Source organism: Sinocyclocheilus rhinocerous, unplaced genomic scaffold (assembly GCF_001515625.1).
Source record: "Sinocyclocheilus rhinocerous isolate Xijiao unplaced genomic scaffold, SAMN03320098_v1.1 scaffold832, whole genome shotgun sequence".
Lineage (NCBI taxonomy): Eukaryota > Metazoa > Chordata > Actinopteri > Cypriniformes > Cyprinidae > Sinocyclocheilus > Sinocyclocheilus rhinocerous.
In genome coordinates, this window is record NW_015641039.1 from 270,451 (window position 1) to 290,790 (window position 20,340).

The 20,340-nt window shown below is 38.4% G+C and overlaps 2 protein-coding genes and 1 long non-coding RNA gene across 9 annotated transcripts in view; 2 read left to right on the forward strand and 1 right to left on the reverse strand.

Annotated features, from left to right (window-relative positions):
- LOC107754302 (microtubule-associated protein tau-like) overlaps window positions 1-8,099 on the forward strand; it is a 36,579-nt gene extending 28,480 nt beyond the window's left edge. For 5 of the 7 annotated variants that reach the window (XM_016570690.1, XM_016570697.1, XM_016570692.1 and 2 more), the window contains 5 exons: window positions 21-253; window positions 678-770; window positions 4,196-4,277; window positions 4,533-4,639; window positions 7,531-8,099. In XM_016570690.1, coding sequence (XP_016426176.1) covers window positions 21-253; window positions 678-770; window positions 4,196-4,277; window positions 4,533-4,639; window positions 7,531-7,746 — 731 coding nt within the window. In that variant the 3' untranslated portion in view covers window positions 7,747-8,099. Of the gene's footprint in view, window positions 1-20; window positions 254-677; window positions 771-4,195; window positions 4,278-4,532; window positions 4,640-6,486; window positions 6,623-7,530 lie in introns of all 7 variants that reach the window. The other 2 variants (XM_016570694.1, XM_016570696.1) reach the window with 2 other exon arrangements.
- Window positions 8,100-9,039: 940 nt separating this feature from the next.
- Window positions 9,040-10,576, forward strand: LOC107754303 (uncharacterized). Its single transcript, XR_001641570.1, has 2 exons — window positions 9,040-9,942; window positions 9,987-10,576. It is a non-coding gene; the product is annotated as an uncharacterized LOC107754303 (long non-coding RNA).
- Window positions 10,577-11,378: 802 nt separating this feature from the next.
- Window positions 11,379-20,340, reverse strand: part of LOC107754301 (KAT8 regulatory NSL complex subunit 1-like) — a 98,718-nt gene continuing 89,756 nt past the window's right edge. The window contains exon 15 of the mRNA XM_016570689.1: window positions 11,379-13,635. Within this exon, the coding sequence (XP_016426175.1) occupies window positions 13,402-13,635 (234 nt within the window). The 3' untranslated portion in view covers window positions 11,379-13,401. The remainder of the gene's footprint in view (window positions 13,636-20,340) is intronic.

Below are 20,340 nucleotides of genomic sequence, written 5' to 3' on the forward strand. Positions count from 1 at the left end.
CTTTTGTTTTTCATCGTCAGCTGACTCACCTAAAACCCCAGACCGTAGTGGTTGCAACAGCCCAGCCAGTCGGTCCTCTACCCCTGGACAACAAGTGAAGAAAGTAGCAGTGGTGCGCACCCCTCCTAAATCACCTGGTTCATTGAGATCTCGCGCCCCGATTGCTCCTGTTGCACCCATGCCTGACCTGAAGAACATCAAGTCCAAGATCGGCTCCACTGAGAACATCAAACACCAACCTGGAGGCGGGAAGGTAATTCTGTCATGCCTGATTTTCAACTGGTAAAATCAAATGTCTGAAAAAAAAGCCAGCTGGTTTGGATGCATTTATTGTGAAGTTGAACGACTTTGATACAATAAAGCTCTAGGAGACAACTTTGACCCTGTCTGATGGAAGTAGGCCAATCATTTTTTATGTGGACATTTGGATTATTTCTATCTGAACCCCATTCCTTAGATTCAGATATTTGACAGAAAAGCCTATAAGTTAGTTAACTTTTAGTTAGTTAAGACTGTTGGTTAACCTTTTTCAGATTGTAAATTGGAAGTACGTCAACACAGAAAAGCAATTTTATGTCCTTTTTGACATAAAAAAAAACCTTTTTGCAGAGCCTGGGATCTGCAGCTCAACTCAAAGCATCAGGTTTACACTCTTGACTCTCCTTGTCCTTTTCCAGGTGACTATTGTTCAGAAGAAGATCGACTTTTTCAATGTTCAGTCTAGATGTGGATCCAAAGACAATATCAAGCATGTTCCTGGTGGTGGTAATGTGAGTAACCGGTAGGGTTAGAACTCCTTGCTCTGAAAAATTGTATCGTTAGAAGCAGTTAACATTAGATGTAGTTGTAAAATAGTGTAGAAAAAAGAGAAAAACAACCAAATATAGCATTATATTTCAGCTGTTTCTGATTAAAATAGGACCCTACACAGACATAATGTACATGAAATATCCTGTAAAAGGATTTGTGAATTGGAGCAGATACTTCAGGATATTTCCCACTTATGTCTAAGTTACACAAGATATTCTACTTTTGTTTTGATTTACAGTCTGGAGAAGTTCACTCTAGTCGCCGAATGTCAGAGCCAGTCTGCAGATTTGAGTTGTCAGACCCCATAGAAAATTGCGTAGTGTATGATGGTTCAACTCCGATTTTTTAGCATCAGACTATGATTCCATCCAGTCGGAGGATATCAAACATGTTTGATATTTTCAGCTGATTTTAGAACACGTTGTTTTCATTTTTCACACGTCTCCAAGCAACAAGGTGCATGTTTCTGCGTGAGTTCGTTGTGATCGGAACAACATGAAAGTCTGGTAGTGTGTGATCCTTGTGTTTTAAAAAACTTTTCAGATTTTAAAAGTCGTGTAGTGGATTCCAGCCTTTAAACACCTCAAGCTTTGACTATGACTGCTGCATATTTCTAACAGACAGTTTTAAAAAGATAGTTCACCCAAAAATGAAAATTCTGTCATTAATTACTCATCCTCATGTTGTTCCAAACCCCCAAGACTTTAGTTCATCCTCAGAACACAATTTAAGATATTTTAAATGAAATCAGAGAGGTTTCTCTTTTCCTCCATTGACAGCCTAAGTAACTGACACTTAGAAGGCCCAGAAAGGTAGTAGAAACATCATGGAACTGGTCCATGTTACTCCAGTGGTTCAAAGCACTGTCTGTATATTCTGGTTTGAATAAGTAAGGCTGGGCAAAAAAATGCAAGTCCTCCTCAATTTCGAATTCTTCAGAGATTATTACAAATATTACAGCAGTGTTCCTCTTCCTCTGCTTGCAAACAGTACAGTGCTTCTGGTACGGATTGTATCGTAAGAGCTGTGCTCTCGCCTCAACACAACATGCATGTGTCGTGGTGCTCTCGAGGATGGGAGAAAAAGAAGAAGAAGCTCTCGTGAACGCGCGTTGGAGATTGAAGTGAAGAAAATTGTGAAAGTGGTAGTTTTTTTTTTGTGCACAAAAAGCTTTCACGTCGCTTCAGAAAATTATAGTTGAACCACTGGAGTAACATGGACCAGTTCCATGATGTTTTAATTCCCTTTCTGGGCCTTCCAAGTGTCAGTTGCGTAGGCTGCGTTTACACTAGTGCGTTTTTATTTGAAAACGCAAAACTTTTGCTACGGTTACGCCTGTCATTTACACTACCCTGGCGTTTTCGACCCTCAAAAACGGAGACTTTCGAAAACGTTGCAGACCCCGTTTTAGTTTGAAAACTCAGAGGTTACATTTCAGTGTAAACGGATCAAAACTGAGACTTTTGAAAACGATGGCGTGCGTGGCTGCCAACATTCGCTCTGCGTATGCTTGACGACCATGTAAACAATAACATCATGCTCATTGTTGTACCTGCATGAATGGTCATGTGACATGTGTTTTCGGTTGTGTAGTGTAAACGGAGAACGTTTCTGAAATGCAGTAAAAATGCAAGTGTAGACGAGGATCGTTTTCATTTTAAAACACCGTTTTTAAAAAAAAAGGCTGTCAGTGGAGGAACAGAAACCTCTCTGATTTCATTTCAAATATCTTCAGTTCTGTTCTGAAGATGAACGAAAGTCTTAGGGCATTGAAACAACACGATGGTGAGTAATTAATGACAGAATTTTCTTTTTTGGGCGAACTATCCCTTTAAGTATGCAAAGCTTTCAAAGACAGTTCTGCACACTCAACGTGAATAGTTACCTTTTGTAACTAATGAAACCCTGACACACATACCCACAGTCAAAGCTTTTAAGTAGCTCTCCATCAACAAGTCAAGTATTATCTGCTAAACACCCACACAGCCAAAAGACAGTATGAAATAATTGTTTTTAAACTGTTAGATTAAATTAGATTAAAATTCATTCACCTATGTTTAACTTACTACTGAGCCTGAACATTACTTAATTGCTTATTTATTACTTATTATAAACTTATTGTAATATTATAATCCAAATACAATAATCTTACATTTTAGCATATTAGCCTTATGCTAGTTTCTAGCTTCTACATGTACATGCTATGTACTTATTGAAGTGAATACAATAACTGGGTAATACAAACCCTGAAACTCATAACCTTAACCCAGGGACTGCGGCATGCCTGCAATGGCAATGCATTTGGGCAAGACATCTTCTTCAAAATTAGGTTCAATTAATTTGCCTGAATCCCCAGTGTTGGTGTCTCCTCTTACCTGGTGTTCCTCCTGGTTCCTCTTGGTGATGCACCCGGATTGCTGACTGATGTTGCTGCGTTGCAGATGTGCTGCTGTGTAGACTGCATGCATGTACCATAAATTCCTCTGCAGGTGAAGATTGTGAAGGGGTCTCAGGTAGTCAGATATGCAGAAACAAAACTCCAAGGGATATGGATCTTTACTTGAGTGCTTGAAACTGAGCATGTGCATCATTACAGTGCTTGCAAGGCAAATTCAAATCCATTCATTTGTATTCAAATACCTAATTTTTCTTCCTCGCACACTTTTTTGCAACTCTTATCACCTTGAACTACTTAACGACTCAATTCAGACATTGCTTTGTAGATAATTTCATCCTTAGGTGTGCTATTTTTTTTCTCTTCTATTCTGGATCATTTTACCAAAGATGCTGTTTTGTTGCCTTACAAGTGCTGGTATTGCCTTCAGAAGTAAATCTAGTTATATCTGAATTTCTCCTGAGACAGTAAATCAGATATAACATGCATTGTTGCATTACAGTCTCTTCCCTCTATAAGCCCTTGGGTGCCTTTGACTAAAATATTGAGTGATGCATTTATTGAGTGAATCTCTTTTCTGACTCAGTATTTGGGACAGAGAGGGAAATTTTCATGTCTTAATTCTTGTTTGAAAGGGTATTTACTCAATTCTAAATACCCTTCAAGACGTATTCAGACAGACAGTAATACAGTCAATCATATATGTGACGTCAACCCAGTCTATATGCACACACTTTACTCCAAAATTGAAATACGTCACTCCATTACATTTGCATGAAGTGTGGGTATAGTAAATTGGATTTATATCTATTTTGTGGTGGCCTATAAATGGAAGCAAGTTGCTTCTCTGTCCCATGAACCCTTTTTGTTGTGAATAATGGTCATTTTCCTACTCCAGATCATCAGCTCCTCAGGTGCCTGAGCATGCGGTTCATTTCCTTCCCAAATGCTCTGGTTGATAACTGACTCTATTTGTTCCTCTTGCTTCAGGTTCAGATAGTGCACAAAAAGATCGACCTAAGCAACGTCCAATCAAAGTGTGACTCCAAGGGCAACATTCATCACAAACCAGGTGAGATTTCAGTCAGATATGAAGAAAAATAGTATAAAAAATGCCATAAGACATTTTTAGGCCAAACACGACAACCAATATTGCTTATTCATTGTTTATGCAAGTTTTATAATGTACAATTTTATACATTTTATTTACTGTACCTTATTGGATTGGAAGCGCCATCCCTAACTTTATCTTCACCTCCAGTAAACTAAAAACAAATGGGAAAGGTTTTATTTAAACAGAAGTTGTACACTTTTATCTGCATTTTAGGAGGTGGAAATGTGGAGATCAAATCTGAGAAGTTGGACTTCAAAGCCCAGTCAAAGGTTGGATCTCTGGAGAACATTGGACATGTTCCTAAGGGTGGACAGAAGAAGGTATGTTCTTGACTTTATTAAACACAACGCCATGAGTCACAAATGTGCAATACTATGTTGAATTATTTGTCATTTGGATGTAGAATTAATTCACAATAATACAAATGCGTAAGACAACAATGTGTTGCATTTTGACTGTTTTTATCTACTTTTATCTGCAATACTCACTTGAAAGTTTCCTTCATGTTAGATCTTGCTATGGTCAGCATGCTTCCTCCTGCTTGGCAGACTTCAATGTACTTCTTTTGCACATATTTTTGCCAACTTCTTTGAGATGCCTTTAAGATCTACTGTTCTGCACCTAATCTAGAGCAAATGTTATCCCGTGGTCCATTATTTATTTAAATGTTTATTTCATCCAAAATCTTAAACTCGGTCTGTATTTACTCGCTTCATGTTGTTCCAAACCTGCATGACTTTATGGCTTCCATGGAACACAAAAGGAGACGTTTAGCAGAATGTTTTGGCTCCTCTTCTCATTTAATGAAAGTGAATGGGGGCTGTCGGGCTTCAAAGACAGCCAGGACATGCAGAATTACTTTGTGTTCCACTAAAGGGAGAAAATCATATGACATGAGAGTGAGTAAATGAAAATATCTGTAGCTTTATGAAGCCTTGCCTCATTAAATCTGAATTAATGTAGTCTCAACACACAAAACCAAAGTCTAAAGGTATTACATTTAAAGGTGCTGTATGTATGATTGACACCGAGTGGTTGAACTAGGTATTGCAGTCCAAATTCAAAATATTGGAGAGGGTTATTTTCACCCGGCTCCTCCTCAGACTTGATGCACAGGCAGGTTGCCAGATTGACGACACCAACAGGAACGAGCACACTTGACATGATTTAAATGAAATACGCTGTGTTTTCCGCCAACTGACTGTAGCGTTGTTTTTCAGATAAACAAATATGTTAACTTAGCATGTTTCTTAAATTTCTGCAAACATATTATGGTATTTTTATGCTTTAGTAGAGTCAAAAACTTACATACAGCACCTTTAATATTATAGGTTCTAATGAATTACTTATAATGATGTATTAAATGAATGAAGTAGGATGATTTTATATATGTAACAAATGAAATAAACGTACTGCAGAGGATTTACTGGATGATAGAAGCTGAGTGTCTTGCTCTCCTTCATCTTCTCTCTCTACTGAGCACATTTTCAATCATTTTTAAGATCACTGCATTTTCTAGTGCTCCCTTGCTTAGTGCTAACCATTCTTCCATTCAGTGATCTGCTGCTCCTGTGTTGTGCTGCTGCTTTCATGCGTTCACATTCAGAAACATTCAGGCATCAAGTAGGAGTGCTGATCTGCGAACTATTTGCAGCACTTTAAAGATAAGAAGCTTATGTAAAATCATGGATCTGGATCTCAGATGAAAGTTTTTAATGAATCAGTAGAACTCTCATAGAATTCATTCAAATGTCATATACTTTAAGTTGGTCCACTTGTAAGGTTGAATCAACTTAATTGTTGTGAAACGGGAAGAATGCTTTATGGTGGGTGGTGACATGTTTAAATGTATTTATTTTTTAGTCTAGCAATAGATACAGTACATCATAATTATGGATTCACTTTAGTCTTCTGATCAAACAGTTTTTGCTCTTAACTTATTGATGGACATTATTATTTGATCCAAAGGAAGATGATGATAGAGTAGATCGGCACTCTTACTTGGAAATATTTGATAAGTGTTGAGACCGCTTCACCCCATCTCCCAGCATTCCCTCTCGTGTGAGTGTGTTTTATCCCTTCATAACCTCATTTCATAATTTGCATCCCAACCCATTTTGTTTTGTTTACCCATAACCCTGTGAACTATGTGGCGTCCACGCTGTAGAGGGAGAAGGGGAAGGAAGCAGAGCCGCAGGCCGCAAATGCTTCCTCTAATGGGGATGCTGTTCACTCTAATGGTGGTGACATGACCTTTGACCTTCCCTCTGAAGGGAACAGTCTGGTTAAGTCAGAGGGCCTCAGTAAGTATATCACAGAAATTATGAAGTGTCAGTTTATGGTGTCATGGTTTTTATGTCCTTCTGTGCTAGGAATAATTTTGTCAGCACTGTAACAAGTCTTATTTCAATTCAATTGTGCATTATCTTTATAATAAATGTTTTTGTACATTTCTGGTCCCACTCATATGAGCAAATATAACTATGCTTATTAAAATGGGTTTAAAAGGTATATGCAAATCACTATAAGAAGACTAGTGCTGCAGCTTTATAAGTATACAAGCCCCACCTTACCATATTGCATCATGTTGTCCATGTAAGTCCACTAGAGGGCAGCCTTACAGTATGACCTTCAGCTGTCTCTGAAAATAAAACGGGGATAGCAGATTATAACACATTACCACTCAAAACCATTTTTTTTTTTTTTAAAGAAATTAAAACTTTTATTCGTAAGGACATTAAATTGATCACAAGTGATAGTGAAGATGCTACAAATATATTTCAAATAAATGCCTTTTTTATTTTCTATCAAGTAATCCTAAATAAAAAAAAGCATGGTTTCCACAAAAAAGCACACTTGTTTTTATCACTGATAATAATAAAAATTATTTATAGGGCAGTACATCAGCATATTAGAATGACTTCTGAAGGATCGTGTGACACTGAAGACTGGAGAAATGGCTGATAAAAATAAATAAAATTAGGCCTACATTTCAAAATATATTAAAATAAGAATCGTAATATTTCTAATATTACTGTTTTAGTGTGTATTTGATCAAACAAATGCAGCCTTGGTGATAAACTAAATAAAAAATCTTAGTAACCCCAAACAATACATACGACTTTTAATTTTATTTTATGCATGTATTATCTTACAAAACCTGACAATTGTTCATATCCATCCAATTTAATCCAAAATTTTCTTCCTTCAGATTGAGAGCCACAAGCTAAATTTCCGAGAGCAAGCCAAAGCGCGCACCGACCACGGCGCTGATATCGTGTGCCGGTCCCCCGACATTTCCACGGATGGATCGCCCCGCCGCCTCAGCAACGTGTCTTCCTCCGGCAGCATCAACATGACCGACTCCCCGCAGCTGTCCACGCTAGCTGATCAGGTGTCGGCCTCCCTCGCTAAACAAGGCCTGTGAGCTGCCAGCCGAAGCGTGTCGGCAATTGAAAAAAAGTTAAAAATGTTTCTCCTTCAGTCCTTTCAAATAAGGTGCTTGTCGGATTTCTCCTAACTAAAGGTTGTCCCAGCGGCTTGTCTGCTTGTGAAATAATTTTTGCCTCCTGGCACGGAGAGACAGGTATTGATGTTATTGGCTTAGTATCATCAAAAGAAAAAATTACAATTTAAAAGGAGCTGGTGGTGTATTGATCCAAATGGTCATTTACAGCACTGAGTAGCCTGATTTTGTTTGTTTAATACCCCGTTTTTTAAAAGAAACAACAATGACATTTGCTTTCAAAGCTGTATTTGCTTCGTTGCCTTATTGTGAATGTTTTTATTTACCATAACTTATGCACTCCTGTTTTGACATGCAGCAGTAGGGAAGGCAAACATGCTACATGATTTGGAAGGGTGCAGTTCCATGATACTGGCTATGAATTTGATAGGACAGAAACATTTCAAACGCTCTTAGGTAAAACTTGAGGCAATCAGGCTGTAGCGGACACATATTTAACAGCAATAGTGGCCTGCTATATAATTATTTCAATCAAACACATTAGCGGTCACTGTAGTGCATGTTTTGTTCCTTAATAAAAGCTGTTAAATTCACTAAACACCTCAATTGTGTGTTTGGTCCAAAATAAAATAGTAAAGACTTTGATAAATCATTATTCAGATCTGTCTGGGATACTGTAATTCTAATATCATAAATTAGATATTTCTGTACCAGACTTTGTCTGTGAATTCTTTAAAACGGTACATCCTCATTCATCACCACAGCAAATTCTCAAGGCTTATCTGTCCTCGATTGCACTGGAAGTTGCATCGCTGTATGAAATCTTCTCGCTTGGCCTCTAGTGACTCTTTTGAGAAAAAAGCAAATGTCAATTTACAAAAATCATACAAAACTGAAATAAAGCTGTTGTAGTACAGGGCTCAACATTAAGGATTTTTGTCTATCTGGACAGTTGTTTACATTTTTAGCAACATATGTTGTGTCTAAAAATATACATTTTAATTTGAGATTGTCTTTTTAAAATGATTTAATGCAAGTAATTAGAAATGTAACGCCATGAAAGCTATGACATTTGGCATAAAGCTCTTGTTGGAAAATATTATAAAAAATATTAATTTTATTTTTAGCAACATTTTGTCTTAAAAAATTAGAGATGATCTATTTACAATTATTTAATGCAAAAAATTTAAATTTTAACTCCCATGAAAGATTCATTTTTACACAGCTTTGTTTTTTTTATAAATGTCATATAACGCAAAACCTTACTGATAATATCTACTAATTAATGACAACCATTTCAGTGCATCCAATACATCGCTTGAAGTTTCAGTTTTCAAAACAAAAATGATTGCTATGATTAACAAGTTTTATGAGACCAAATATAAGATGTAGTGACGGCCTTAAACAGGCCCCGGATCACATTGTCATCCTTATTGTTGAGCTCTGAAGTAGTTTGCCCTGCACAAGCCCCATCAAACTGATATCACTCTGTACATTCTCTCATTGTTTCTTTAACTCATCTCTGTATGGTCACGATGCTTCTGTATTGATGGATTTCAGCTTCTGCGTATAAAATGCTGTTCCAAAGAATGTGTATGAAATCCTCTCATGTCCTTTGCATTGGTCCAAAGCACTCAATAAAATAACTAACACCATATCGGGAAATCTCATTGGGAACAGACAGCTGAAAAGTGCCTCCCGGTGTCCATCAGCTGCATTTGAGAAAACAACTGTCTGTTTTAAAGATTCTCTGTGGTCTAAGATGGATTCAGTCACGTACAGAGTTGATTCACAGAGCAGGACATTTAACACATTAGCCAAGCTCCCCTCAGTACTAAAGCCTTCAATATAGTCATCAATCCAAACCACAACGCTCACACGCTGCACATTCCCAGCATGCAATGGACTTCACCCATGGTCTTGAATATAGTAAGTAACCAGTCACCACATCCCCGTCCAACTGTTTAGAAAACCACCTTTACTACAGCGTTTAACTCATCTTAAAACATGCAAAGAAAGAGGGAAAAAAAGTGGAGGAAGACTGAAGGAATGAAGCTACCTGCTAAAATCCAGGTTTATGTTGCACTCTTTTTTTCCTAATAGTATTGTGTGGACGATGTAAAAGATGTACGAATGTGTTCAGATGATCTGATTTGGGTCTGACACTAAGCTTTTTATTTAATATCCGCAGTGCATTGCAGAGCTTTATGCTCATTTGAAAGTGACTGCACTGATTTGACAGAAGAGCTGCCTTTACACAAACTACATTACTCATTTAGATTGTATATCTTGCATTTAGAAAGAGGTATATAATATTAGGTAAAATAGGGGGAAATTTGCATCCAGAATCCACAATATCAGTAAAGGACTTGCCTAGTGCCACATATATCTCACATGACCGTGAGAAGCTTTAGACGGATTGCTGTAAACCCAACACTGGCCGTCCTTTGAACAGCATGCTGCTAACATAAACCTGAGCATTTAGACGTGTGGGTTAAGCTGAAGAACAGAATTATCAGATAAAATGTTTAAAAATGGCACTGGATAAGGCCTTTTAAGTAATTCTACCCTTTAGCTGTTTCAGACGGTTCTGTAATCTGTTGACCGGTCGCGAGGTCTCTCTCTATCTCTCTCCTCCGTTTCATTTCCCGCCTCTGCTCTTCTCTTCACAGTTCTTCATTTTAGCTTGAGAGTTGTGATTGTCTTTATCGTAATGTGTTTTATTAATTGGTTTACACTGATACTCCTTGCTGTAAACGTGAATTTGGAAATAAAGTCCGTATTAAACTGCTTTCTGTGTCCTTTGTTTTTGTAAGATTACTCCTTTTCCCCTTAGATTAATTAATAATTAAGTGCACGCAACGCGTTATAAACACTAGACATTCTTAAAGGTACAATGTAATTTTTTTTCTGAGGTAAAAAGTTTCACATGTGAAAAAAACAAACAATAGCCTATTGAAAAATCTGTATAAAATCATGAACACATCAGGACAGGAGCCAAATGAAAGCGGTTTTAATTTACATGGCGGGGGTCGCCTCGTGTTCAGACCACGACAAGACGAATACTGTGGAACGGAGTAAATTAATAACGGTTAAAGGCGAATAGCACTTTTAAAAAAAATGTATTTGGTAACCAAATTCTTCCGAATTTGCGTGCTGCAATATTATGGCCGCTAGGCGTCAGTATAAAGACTGTAAATAGCTGTGCCTTTCCACTTAACTCGAAGAACATGCCTGTAGATTTTTTTTTTTTGCTTTTATCTTCCAACTATTAGTGGTCTTTAGCTTTCTTTCACACGGTTTCTGGTAGTTTTACCTGAGTGAACCTTTATCTAGGTCATTACAGTGCAGATAAATGAGTTACCACAACCTTTCTGCACTTATCTTTAACATTAGTGTGAACAATTGTAATGGGTTTCTAAAGGTTTCACATTATATAAAAACCTCAAATGTATATAAATGTTAAAGAAATGCAAGGTTCAATCCAAATCCTTATTGATCTAAGCAGAATATCTGTAATGAATTAACTTAAGCTTCATATATGAACCGGATTGAAAATTTATAGGACAACAGAAAGACGGAAGACATTTGAGTACAATATAATTCACTTTTAATTTGAGAAGCACAAACGTTGCCTGTCTGTCAGATCGGCCAATTATCCATAAACATTTTTTTTTTCATGTTGCCTCTCCATAAAGAAAGTGTTAAATATTCTCATGTGTCTTCTCCCTAGACAATCAGGACAGCTACAGCCTGAACATCAAACACAGTAAAGAATCAAACAAGGTATGTACAAAATAAACTTTTTTTGTTGTTGTTTTGTACAAACTATTACATGCTAAAGGATATACCAGACTCACCCAAACCTCATTCACCACATTGGAAATTCAAAGTATGAAAATAACTTGCACGATACAATATTGGCTTCTGAAAGCTAGTCAAACCTTATGGTACATTTGCCTGATAAGTACACAGAACCCCACAGAAAGAGACATAAAACCATAATTAATGATATTAAGAATGAAAGGGGCGGTGGGTTTCTCAGCAGGAAATGGGACAGTCGTGGATGGTCCCCTTACGATTTGCCACACAACCTCAAAAGATGAGATTTCTCTGACACTATGATCGCTGTTACGCTCCAGTGAAAAGGAATATATTAAGGATTTCTGGTTTACATGACATCCCTTAAACAAGAACAAATGGCTACAATAGCTAGAAACGTGTGACGACGGATACAGAGAAGCTACTTATAAAAATCTTAAGTAACTGGTGTCCGCTATTAGACTTGTACATTCGTATTAGTTAAAATAACAGGAGGGAGTTGCAAGCAGTGACTCACTGACTGGGGAACTAACAGAAATCATTCCTCATCAAAACATGGCTGTGACCGACAGCAACTGAGGAGCCAGCAAATGAAAATTTGCCAAGTCCTTTCTTATCAAGCACTCCAGCTAACATTATTACTCGAACATCAAGTTACGGGATTCGATGATGGCTGTAGGTATTGCAGATTGCGTTTTATTAAACGAAGACAAGAAGTTTAGACCTGACCAATCAATGGAAGAGCTCCTTTAAATGGGGTTGGAGCTAAGTCAAAAGAAAAACCGAGTCAAGTGTCAGCACATTTCAGTTTATATTGGAGTGACTGCACGTTCTCTGGACTAACCTGATCATGCATAGCAACGTCAAGTGCTTCAAAATTCACACCCACATGAGAAATTACACGGTTTATTACACAATGATAAGTTACAGAGTTGCAGCGAGTGGAATCTAGTCTCAAATGTTAGCGTCCTGCACATGTTTATTCAGGTGCTGATTGTAAGGTTACGGACAATTGTCGTGCAAGAGACCAATTAAGTGCTCTAATCAAACGGTGGCATTTAAAAAGCGCATGAGAGCAACTCGTCACTTTCGTTTTCTGGCTGCGATGAAGGCACCTGCTCTCTCCGTCACTTTGACAGAAGTGGGGCACAGACAAACCACGGTATTCACGAGAACATGGGACTGAAATCAAAACCAGATATCGGAATTTATGCAATTCCCAGGCATCAAATACGGGGAAGTTTGTCTGTTTAAAATAATAAGCAGGGAATGTGTAGAGAAAAAATTATTTAAAAATGAAGACAGGCATCTGTACCTTCATGCAAGTCTCTTGTAATCATAATTATTGGCTTCATTTTAACGTTTTATCACTCCATTATAAACCGCAAGGCTGAACGAGTAATTTTATGTGGAATATTGGAAAAATCTGAAAGGGTACCACACACAATGCAAGCTGAGCCCCTCAGTACAACAGCATGCTAAGGGGGAAGTGCTCTTCAGCGATATACAATACGTTTCTGAGCTGCTTATTTTGGTTTAGCCCTCAAGCTAATTTCTTTCTTCCTTTTTATTTTTTTAAACATTTTTATTCTTCGGTGACCCAAAAGCAAGACTGAATTAAAACAGGTCTTAATATATATCTCCATACAATTCACTAAAAACCGTGAAAGAATTTACTGATGTTTGAATATCAAACAACAGGGACTTTCATTCATTTTATTTTATTTTATTTTTTTCATCTACGTTGCTGCTGTTTCAGTTTCTGAAAGCTGGTGGGTGGGCAGAGTCTAGGCTTCATCGGTGAGTAGGTTTGGGTGGGTTGGTTTGTTTTTGCTTGGCGCCGTCATCGCCGAGAGGTGATGAAGGCCCAGCGTCAGACTCCGACTTGGACGATCTGCACCCGGACACCCGTCGAATGGTCCTACAGGGCCTCTCGCCAGCTGGACTGTGATGGATTTCGCTCTCCTGCTGTGGATCCACATCCAGCGGAAATGTCCGGCATTCCCATGGCTGTACTGGCTGGGGAGCCCGTAGGGGACAAACAGAGACACACAAAGTAAATATCTGCACACATAATAAGACAAATGCACCAAAAGGGCAAAAAAAATCTGTCTGGTAACCGGAAGGTTGTTCGTTTCCTAATTCCACCTTAGTTGCACCAATGGGACAGCCCCTGTATTAACCCTCTTAGCGCCAAAGTTGCAAAATTGCGACAAGACGTCATACTTAATCAAAGAGTACTTTCTCCTGTTTTATTTTTGGTTTCCTTTTCTGATCATTTGGAATGAGGATAAAAAGACAAAAAAAACAACAACACGCAAATAAGTTCAAACATCAATTCAATATCTATTATTTCCTGAATATTATGACATTCAGGAGGGCCGCCCCCTGATGACGTCATAATATGCAAATTAGATGAGTATATTTACACCCCACATAAACTTTCGGTCATGCCCAACATTTTTCTAATTTACATTAGATCTCTATCTTTAAGCCCTTTCAAGCCACAAGCTTTTGAAATCTTGATGTCAAAATCCAGCATTTTTCCAAAAAAACCCTGGCGCCTAAAGGGTTAAGTGTACTGCAGTACAACTGAGCATATGTGACTTTGAACGTACAATAAAGCCTCTAGCTTTACCTGAAACACTAGACATCATAAATTCTAGGAAATTTATCAATGGTGGTTCTATATCGGGCGCCTACCATTTCCTCGTAGGTATCTGGGGTGGAGCAGCACGTGTCCTCGTTGGACAGCAGCCGTTGGGAGTCTCTGGAGCCGGGCGTGTGCAGGCCGGACAGCATCAGCATCTCTGGACTGACAGGGCTGGATGGAGATGCCACCGAGTTGTACTCATGCAGCAGGTGGAAATATGCCGTGTCTGGAGACGAAGGCTGCGGCGTGGAGGGGTTTGTGCCACACAGCAAGGGGGTTGTCCGTCCATCCACAGACTTGTATGACCTGTGGAGAAAAAGATTAGCCCTTATCATCATGTGTGTTCAGACTCTGGTATGAATGCGGTGAATAAGTGTAAACACTGCCATCTGAACTTTGGTGCACACAAAACAAGAAAAGGTGGGTCTCAGACTGCTTCCAAACAATCTCTGGTGCAGTTTGACAAATATGAATGCAACATGGACCAATGACATCTAAACTAACCAAAACCTATTACAGTTTGGAACAGGCATCGGAACTGCCATGTCCTTGAAGCAGATCTTTCTTTGTGCATCTGAGATGATGTTGTTTTAATGCTTTTTGCTTCAGTAAGTTCTCATTGTACTGTTGAGGTAAGTGAACAGCCTGGAGTTGTTTTTCACTGCAATTATTCTCTCATGTTTAAAACTGTTAACTCGTTTGCCATCATGAAGTACAAAACACAAAGGAGAAACTGCAATTGTTCCTAAAAAGGGCAAAGAAAAGCAGTACAAGTTGTGTTCCCCCACCTGCTGCCCCTTCTCTTTGCGATGTTGCTGGCACTCCAACTCCATCGAGAGCGCTCCTGCTCCTCATACGAAAGGTAAAGCTGAGAGAATGTGACATCAGAGAGATCCTCAATCTGAGGGAATGGGAGAAGATTATTAAAAACATACACCAGGCAGTATTCAGGGATGCAGGCAATTAAAAAATGACAAGGGATTCCTAAAATTAAACATTAACTAGCCAAATCACAAATTACAGAATCACTGTGGCTGAGTGTAAACCCATTTATCAATAAGTGGTGGTTTTCTTTTTTAACAGATAGAACTCAATGTGTGAAAGTAAATAATTGTCTTTCACATCAAAAGATCATTAGTACAGGTGTTCCACAAGGCTGTGTCAGTTCACTTATTCTTTTTACACTTTTTTACAAATGAATGCTTAATTATGCATTCACAAAACAATATTTTTAAATATTCAGATGGCACAGCCATATTAAGTTTGTGTTCACGACAATATTAGCACCATCTACCAGTCAGAAATAAGCCGGTTTGTTGACTGGTGTGATAAAAATGAGTTAATAATAAATACAAAGAAAACAGAGGAGATTGTATTTGACCCAAAATGCATAGGTCAGGGATGTCAAACTCAATTCCTGGAGGGCCGGAGCCCTGCAGAGTTTAGATTCAACCCTAATTAAACACACCTGATCCAACTAATCAAGTCCTTCAGGCTTATTTGAAAACTACATGGTATGTGTGTTGGAGCAGGGGTTGAACAAAACTCTGCAGTGCTCCGGCCCTCCAGGAACTGAGTTTGACACCCCTGGCATAGGTGATCATCGTCAAGTGGTTATACATGACCATTACTTCGCCCAGTCACAGACCTATAATATCTGGGCGTTTACATAGACGGTTCACTTGCATGGAAAACACATATTGAACGGATTTTTGACTGTCTATATTTTTATCATATTGGCAGCCATTTTAGCTCAAAACCTACTGAGCTGCCTACCAAGAAAGCATTTTGGGGCATCATCATCTTACATGCTTGTCTAGGTAGGCAGCTTACAGGCTTGAGAAACAGCCTAAAATAACTGTTGGGTGACCAACTGCATGGCCGTACCTCCACTGCATCATCCTCTTCAGATATTGGTTTTGCAAAAATGTCCACTTCTCGCCAACTACAATTAAAAAGCATAGGGCAACAAATTTAGTAAGTAAAGAACAAATCTTTGAATATATAAGGCTAATGAACACAGGTATGGATAGACAGTTTGAGTCTCTAACCTTGGGGTAAGGATCTCTTTATACTGTAGTTTCTCCACTCGGGTGGTGGCGGCCACAGACATGGGGATGACGATGTTATTGATGTCAAATGGGCTCTCTCCTCTCCGTCGGCGAATAGTCTGAAAGAGTCACATACAGACCTAAGTAACTCGTTCTTATGTTTACAAAAACAGACTCGGAAGACTTTGAAGAGCATCTTACGGCGGCACTGCTGTTGAGGTGAAGGGGTGTGGAGGTCTCGGAGATTGATGGCTGTCTCATCAGGAGGCTGTGGGTGGGCGTGTTTAGAGCGGACAGAGATGGGCATGGACTCCCCATGTCCATATTTAACTTTGGAGCATCTATAGACAAATCAAAGACAGTGCTGAGTTACAGGACTGAACTCAATGGTGATTTAGAGGGAGAGGGAAGCAAATGTTACTGAAGCCAATAAAAGAAGGAATGAGGAAAAAAAAGAAAAGAATGAACAACATACTCTCTGTACGGTCCAGCGAGGGTTCACGAGGTCTCTTGCGGCCGTGACTCCTGTCAAAAGAACTGCTCTGGCGGAAATGCTGGCGAGACTCATGTTTACTGGCACTGATTGGGATATCTAACTGATGCTGAGAGACCTTCTCTGAGCGCACCTTATGATGCGACAAACCTGAGAGAAATGGCAAACAGGAAGATGAATAGATGAAGATGAAACAATTTAGTTTTTGCTGCATATTTCAAAATATTTTTTTTTTTACATAGTTTGTTCAATTATTTACACTTGCACTTATTTTTTACATTTATTTTTAACTCCATTTTTAATTGTTACTGTTATCCGTTTTACATTTCTGTTTCAGTTACTCTGCATCCTTTGTCTTTGATTATATAATTTTTGTTTATCGATTTACATGTTTATTCTACCTAATTTTAAGTTCTCTTTTAATCTGTACTGTTTTCCATTTTAATTTTTTGTTTTTTCCCCTTCATAATTTGTGTGTTGTGTTCCACTTATCATTTTGGCCATTTTAAACAGTTTTTTTCCCAATTAACTTAATTCAATTTTTAATCTTTAATGTTTTTCTTTCTTTGCCAGGTACTCTGTATACTTTGTCTTGGCTTATTTTACATCATTTATGTACAATGAATTGCATTATTATTTTGTTTTACCTTTATTTCTAACTTCATTTAAATCTTCACTGTTATTAATTTTAATCTTTAAGTTTATTTTTAAGGTTATTTCACACGTGTTAATTTTATCTTTATTTCATTTTTAATATGTAATATTATCCTTTTTTGTCACTATACTTTATTTTACGTAATGTACATACTTTTGCGATATTTTTCTTGAACATCTGCTAAATGTTTTTGCAAAACGAATACATGATTGTCATGCCAAAATCTCTCAATAAATTGGACTAAATAATACACAACTACCAATAATAGTCATAGTAATTTCTTTATATTACACATGACTCAACTCTACAATTCACAGCACTACATCGGGACGTCTTTCAGAGTTCAATAATTCATACATGGAATATGAAAGAAACAAATACAGTCAGCAACTGTGGCTGGACTTATATGATGCCAGAAATAACTGCTGAGTCACTGCAATGAGCGTCTGGCAGAGAGCAGCTAATGACGGCCAGACACTCACAGGTCACTTTAACTGCCCATAGGGGCAGTCATATTTAGACCAAATTTAGACTCTCCTAAAGGTGTGAGAATTTGCCTCCATTAGAGAAAACTCAGCTCCTGACATTTCAGATGCTGAGGAAGCAGGGGATTTGCACACAATTTTGTAGACTGGCCTAGATGTTAGCATGCACGATACAGTCATTCAGGTCACACAGGTTCGACTCCAGATCCCTTAATTGACTATTTCCTTTCTCTTTTCAATGTTAATAAAAGCCCTTTAAAGCTAATAAATGAGGTCTTTTGGTGTCTTTAGTTGTCGTTTTCACACTTACGGACTGTGGAGAGGAGAGAGTTGGCGAGCTTGTGTTTGTCTTTGGATGACGGGTCTGAGATGCGGCTACCCAAACACAACTTATGCTTGAGCGAGATCTTCTTGATGGGCCTGATCTTCTCCAGAGGACGATTCTGCCAGTGTCCCTTCAGCACACGCTGCATATGGAGATTCATCATCACATCTGAGAGAGAAGACGACAAGAGTTAATCATCTGAAACAGTCTTGCATTGGCCGACATCAAGCCCACTAATTTTTCACTCCAAAATAACTTTTTTCTTGTTGAATATCCTGTTTCGCTTTGAGAAACATCAGATAGTGAAAGTAAAATTGGTTGTGAACCGATTCAAGATGACTAAGACTTCCAGGGGATTTTTTTTTGTTGATGCCATTTTTACAGATGGGCCAGAAATAGCAATAAGAGGTCAAGTAATTATGTGGAAAAAGGGTGAAATGGGATTGGGAAAGTCTCGACTAACTGGCATCCAAGCGGATTTACAATGCATTTAAGGAATACCATAAGGCAAGGCAAGTTTATTTATACATCACATTTCTTTCACAATTCAAAGTGTAAATCAAAGTGCTTTAACTAATGATTAAAAATAATGAAAAAATAATAACCAATAAGGCGGCACTTGAAGGTGCCCTTGTTAAAGCGTAATTATACATTTAAATACTGAGTAATATAAATTAACAACCTGTACTTACTATAAGGTTAGGGTTAAGATTAGGTTTGGTTTCGGGTTATTGCATGTTACTCTGCATATATGTAACATGTAAAAAGGACATTGTAAAAAATGTTTCCAATAATAAATAAATAAAAAGTTAAAAGTTAAAAAAATAAGTTAATTAAAAATAAATAAAGGTATACATTAAAATGTGTATGAGAGACATAAAATGACAATTATGTGCATTCTCTCGGAATCAAACCCAACACCATTTTACATAATGCTCATTCAAAATGACTTTTCATCCTTTGGCTACTTTACTAATGCGAATAGTGACTGACCTAATGCTCTGCAAACATCTAAATCAGTGACACAAAGTGTCATGAGTAAATTCTCCAGCAGAAGGCATCAGAGCTTGACTCTAGTATTCATTGTACTGAGGTTCCTCTTCCTTTTTTCCCTCCATCTACTCGAGTTTCACCCATGGTGTCACCTGCCTCTTCTACGCCCATCATTCATTTGTACAACAGATGCCAGATTAGAGAGGACAACCGGTTCATATTAATGAGGGAAAATACGTCTCTCTCTCAGCTAGTCTGACAAAGCTAGCTGCTACTGGCACGCTTGGAGTCAGATTGCACTGCTCTTTAAAATGGTTATCACTGCAAAGGTCAGGCAGACGAATGCTTGATCAGCTAATCCGACCAGCACAGGGAAGGACCGCTGATCTAAGATCAGCTCTTCAAATTCAATGTAACTGAATTCTCACAGACATGAAAAGCAAAAACTGTTCTGAGATCCCAGCACTAATGACCTGCTCCAAACCCAGATCAGTCTGCAGGTAATTTTAGGAGGTGCAATAACCAGATCCAGAATAATTAACACATAAATTAACACCAAGTTGTTATGCAGTAAAAAAAAAAAATTCTTGAGGCAATCTGTCCTCATTCTTGAGGCAATCTGTGGGAAATGATCAGCAGGGATAGATAGAGCTGTGCCCAAAGTATACTTGGGCCGTCCACGTTCCCCAGTGGTCTGTGTGATGCTACTTTTGTCATCAGAACTGTATTCGGACATCCGCACACACCATCCACATGCATAGCCAATTTTGGTAACCACGCGGACGCTCCACGTACAACAACGAAGGCGTGAGGTGAATGTTGAGACAGAATGAGTCTACTAGGTCCATGCTTGCTCATCCGGGTTTGAGTATACTTTGAAAGCTGTGCAGACAAGGCTGTCCAGGAGACGGAGCAGAGAGTGAAGTATAACCGGGCCTTGATGCTGTCATTGTTTTTGTCTATGTACATGTGTGCATACTGGAACAAATGAGAGAAACAAACAATTAAAGGACAGGGGTGTGTCCTCACCATCTGTAAAGGAGAGGATGGGGTGAACGCAGTGGTCAAACTGTGCCAG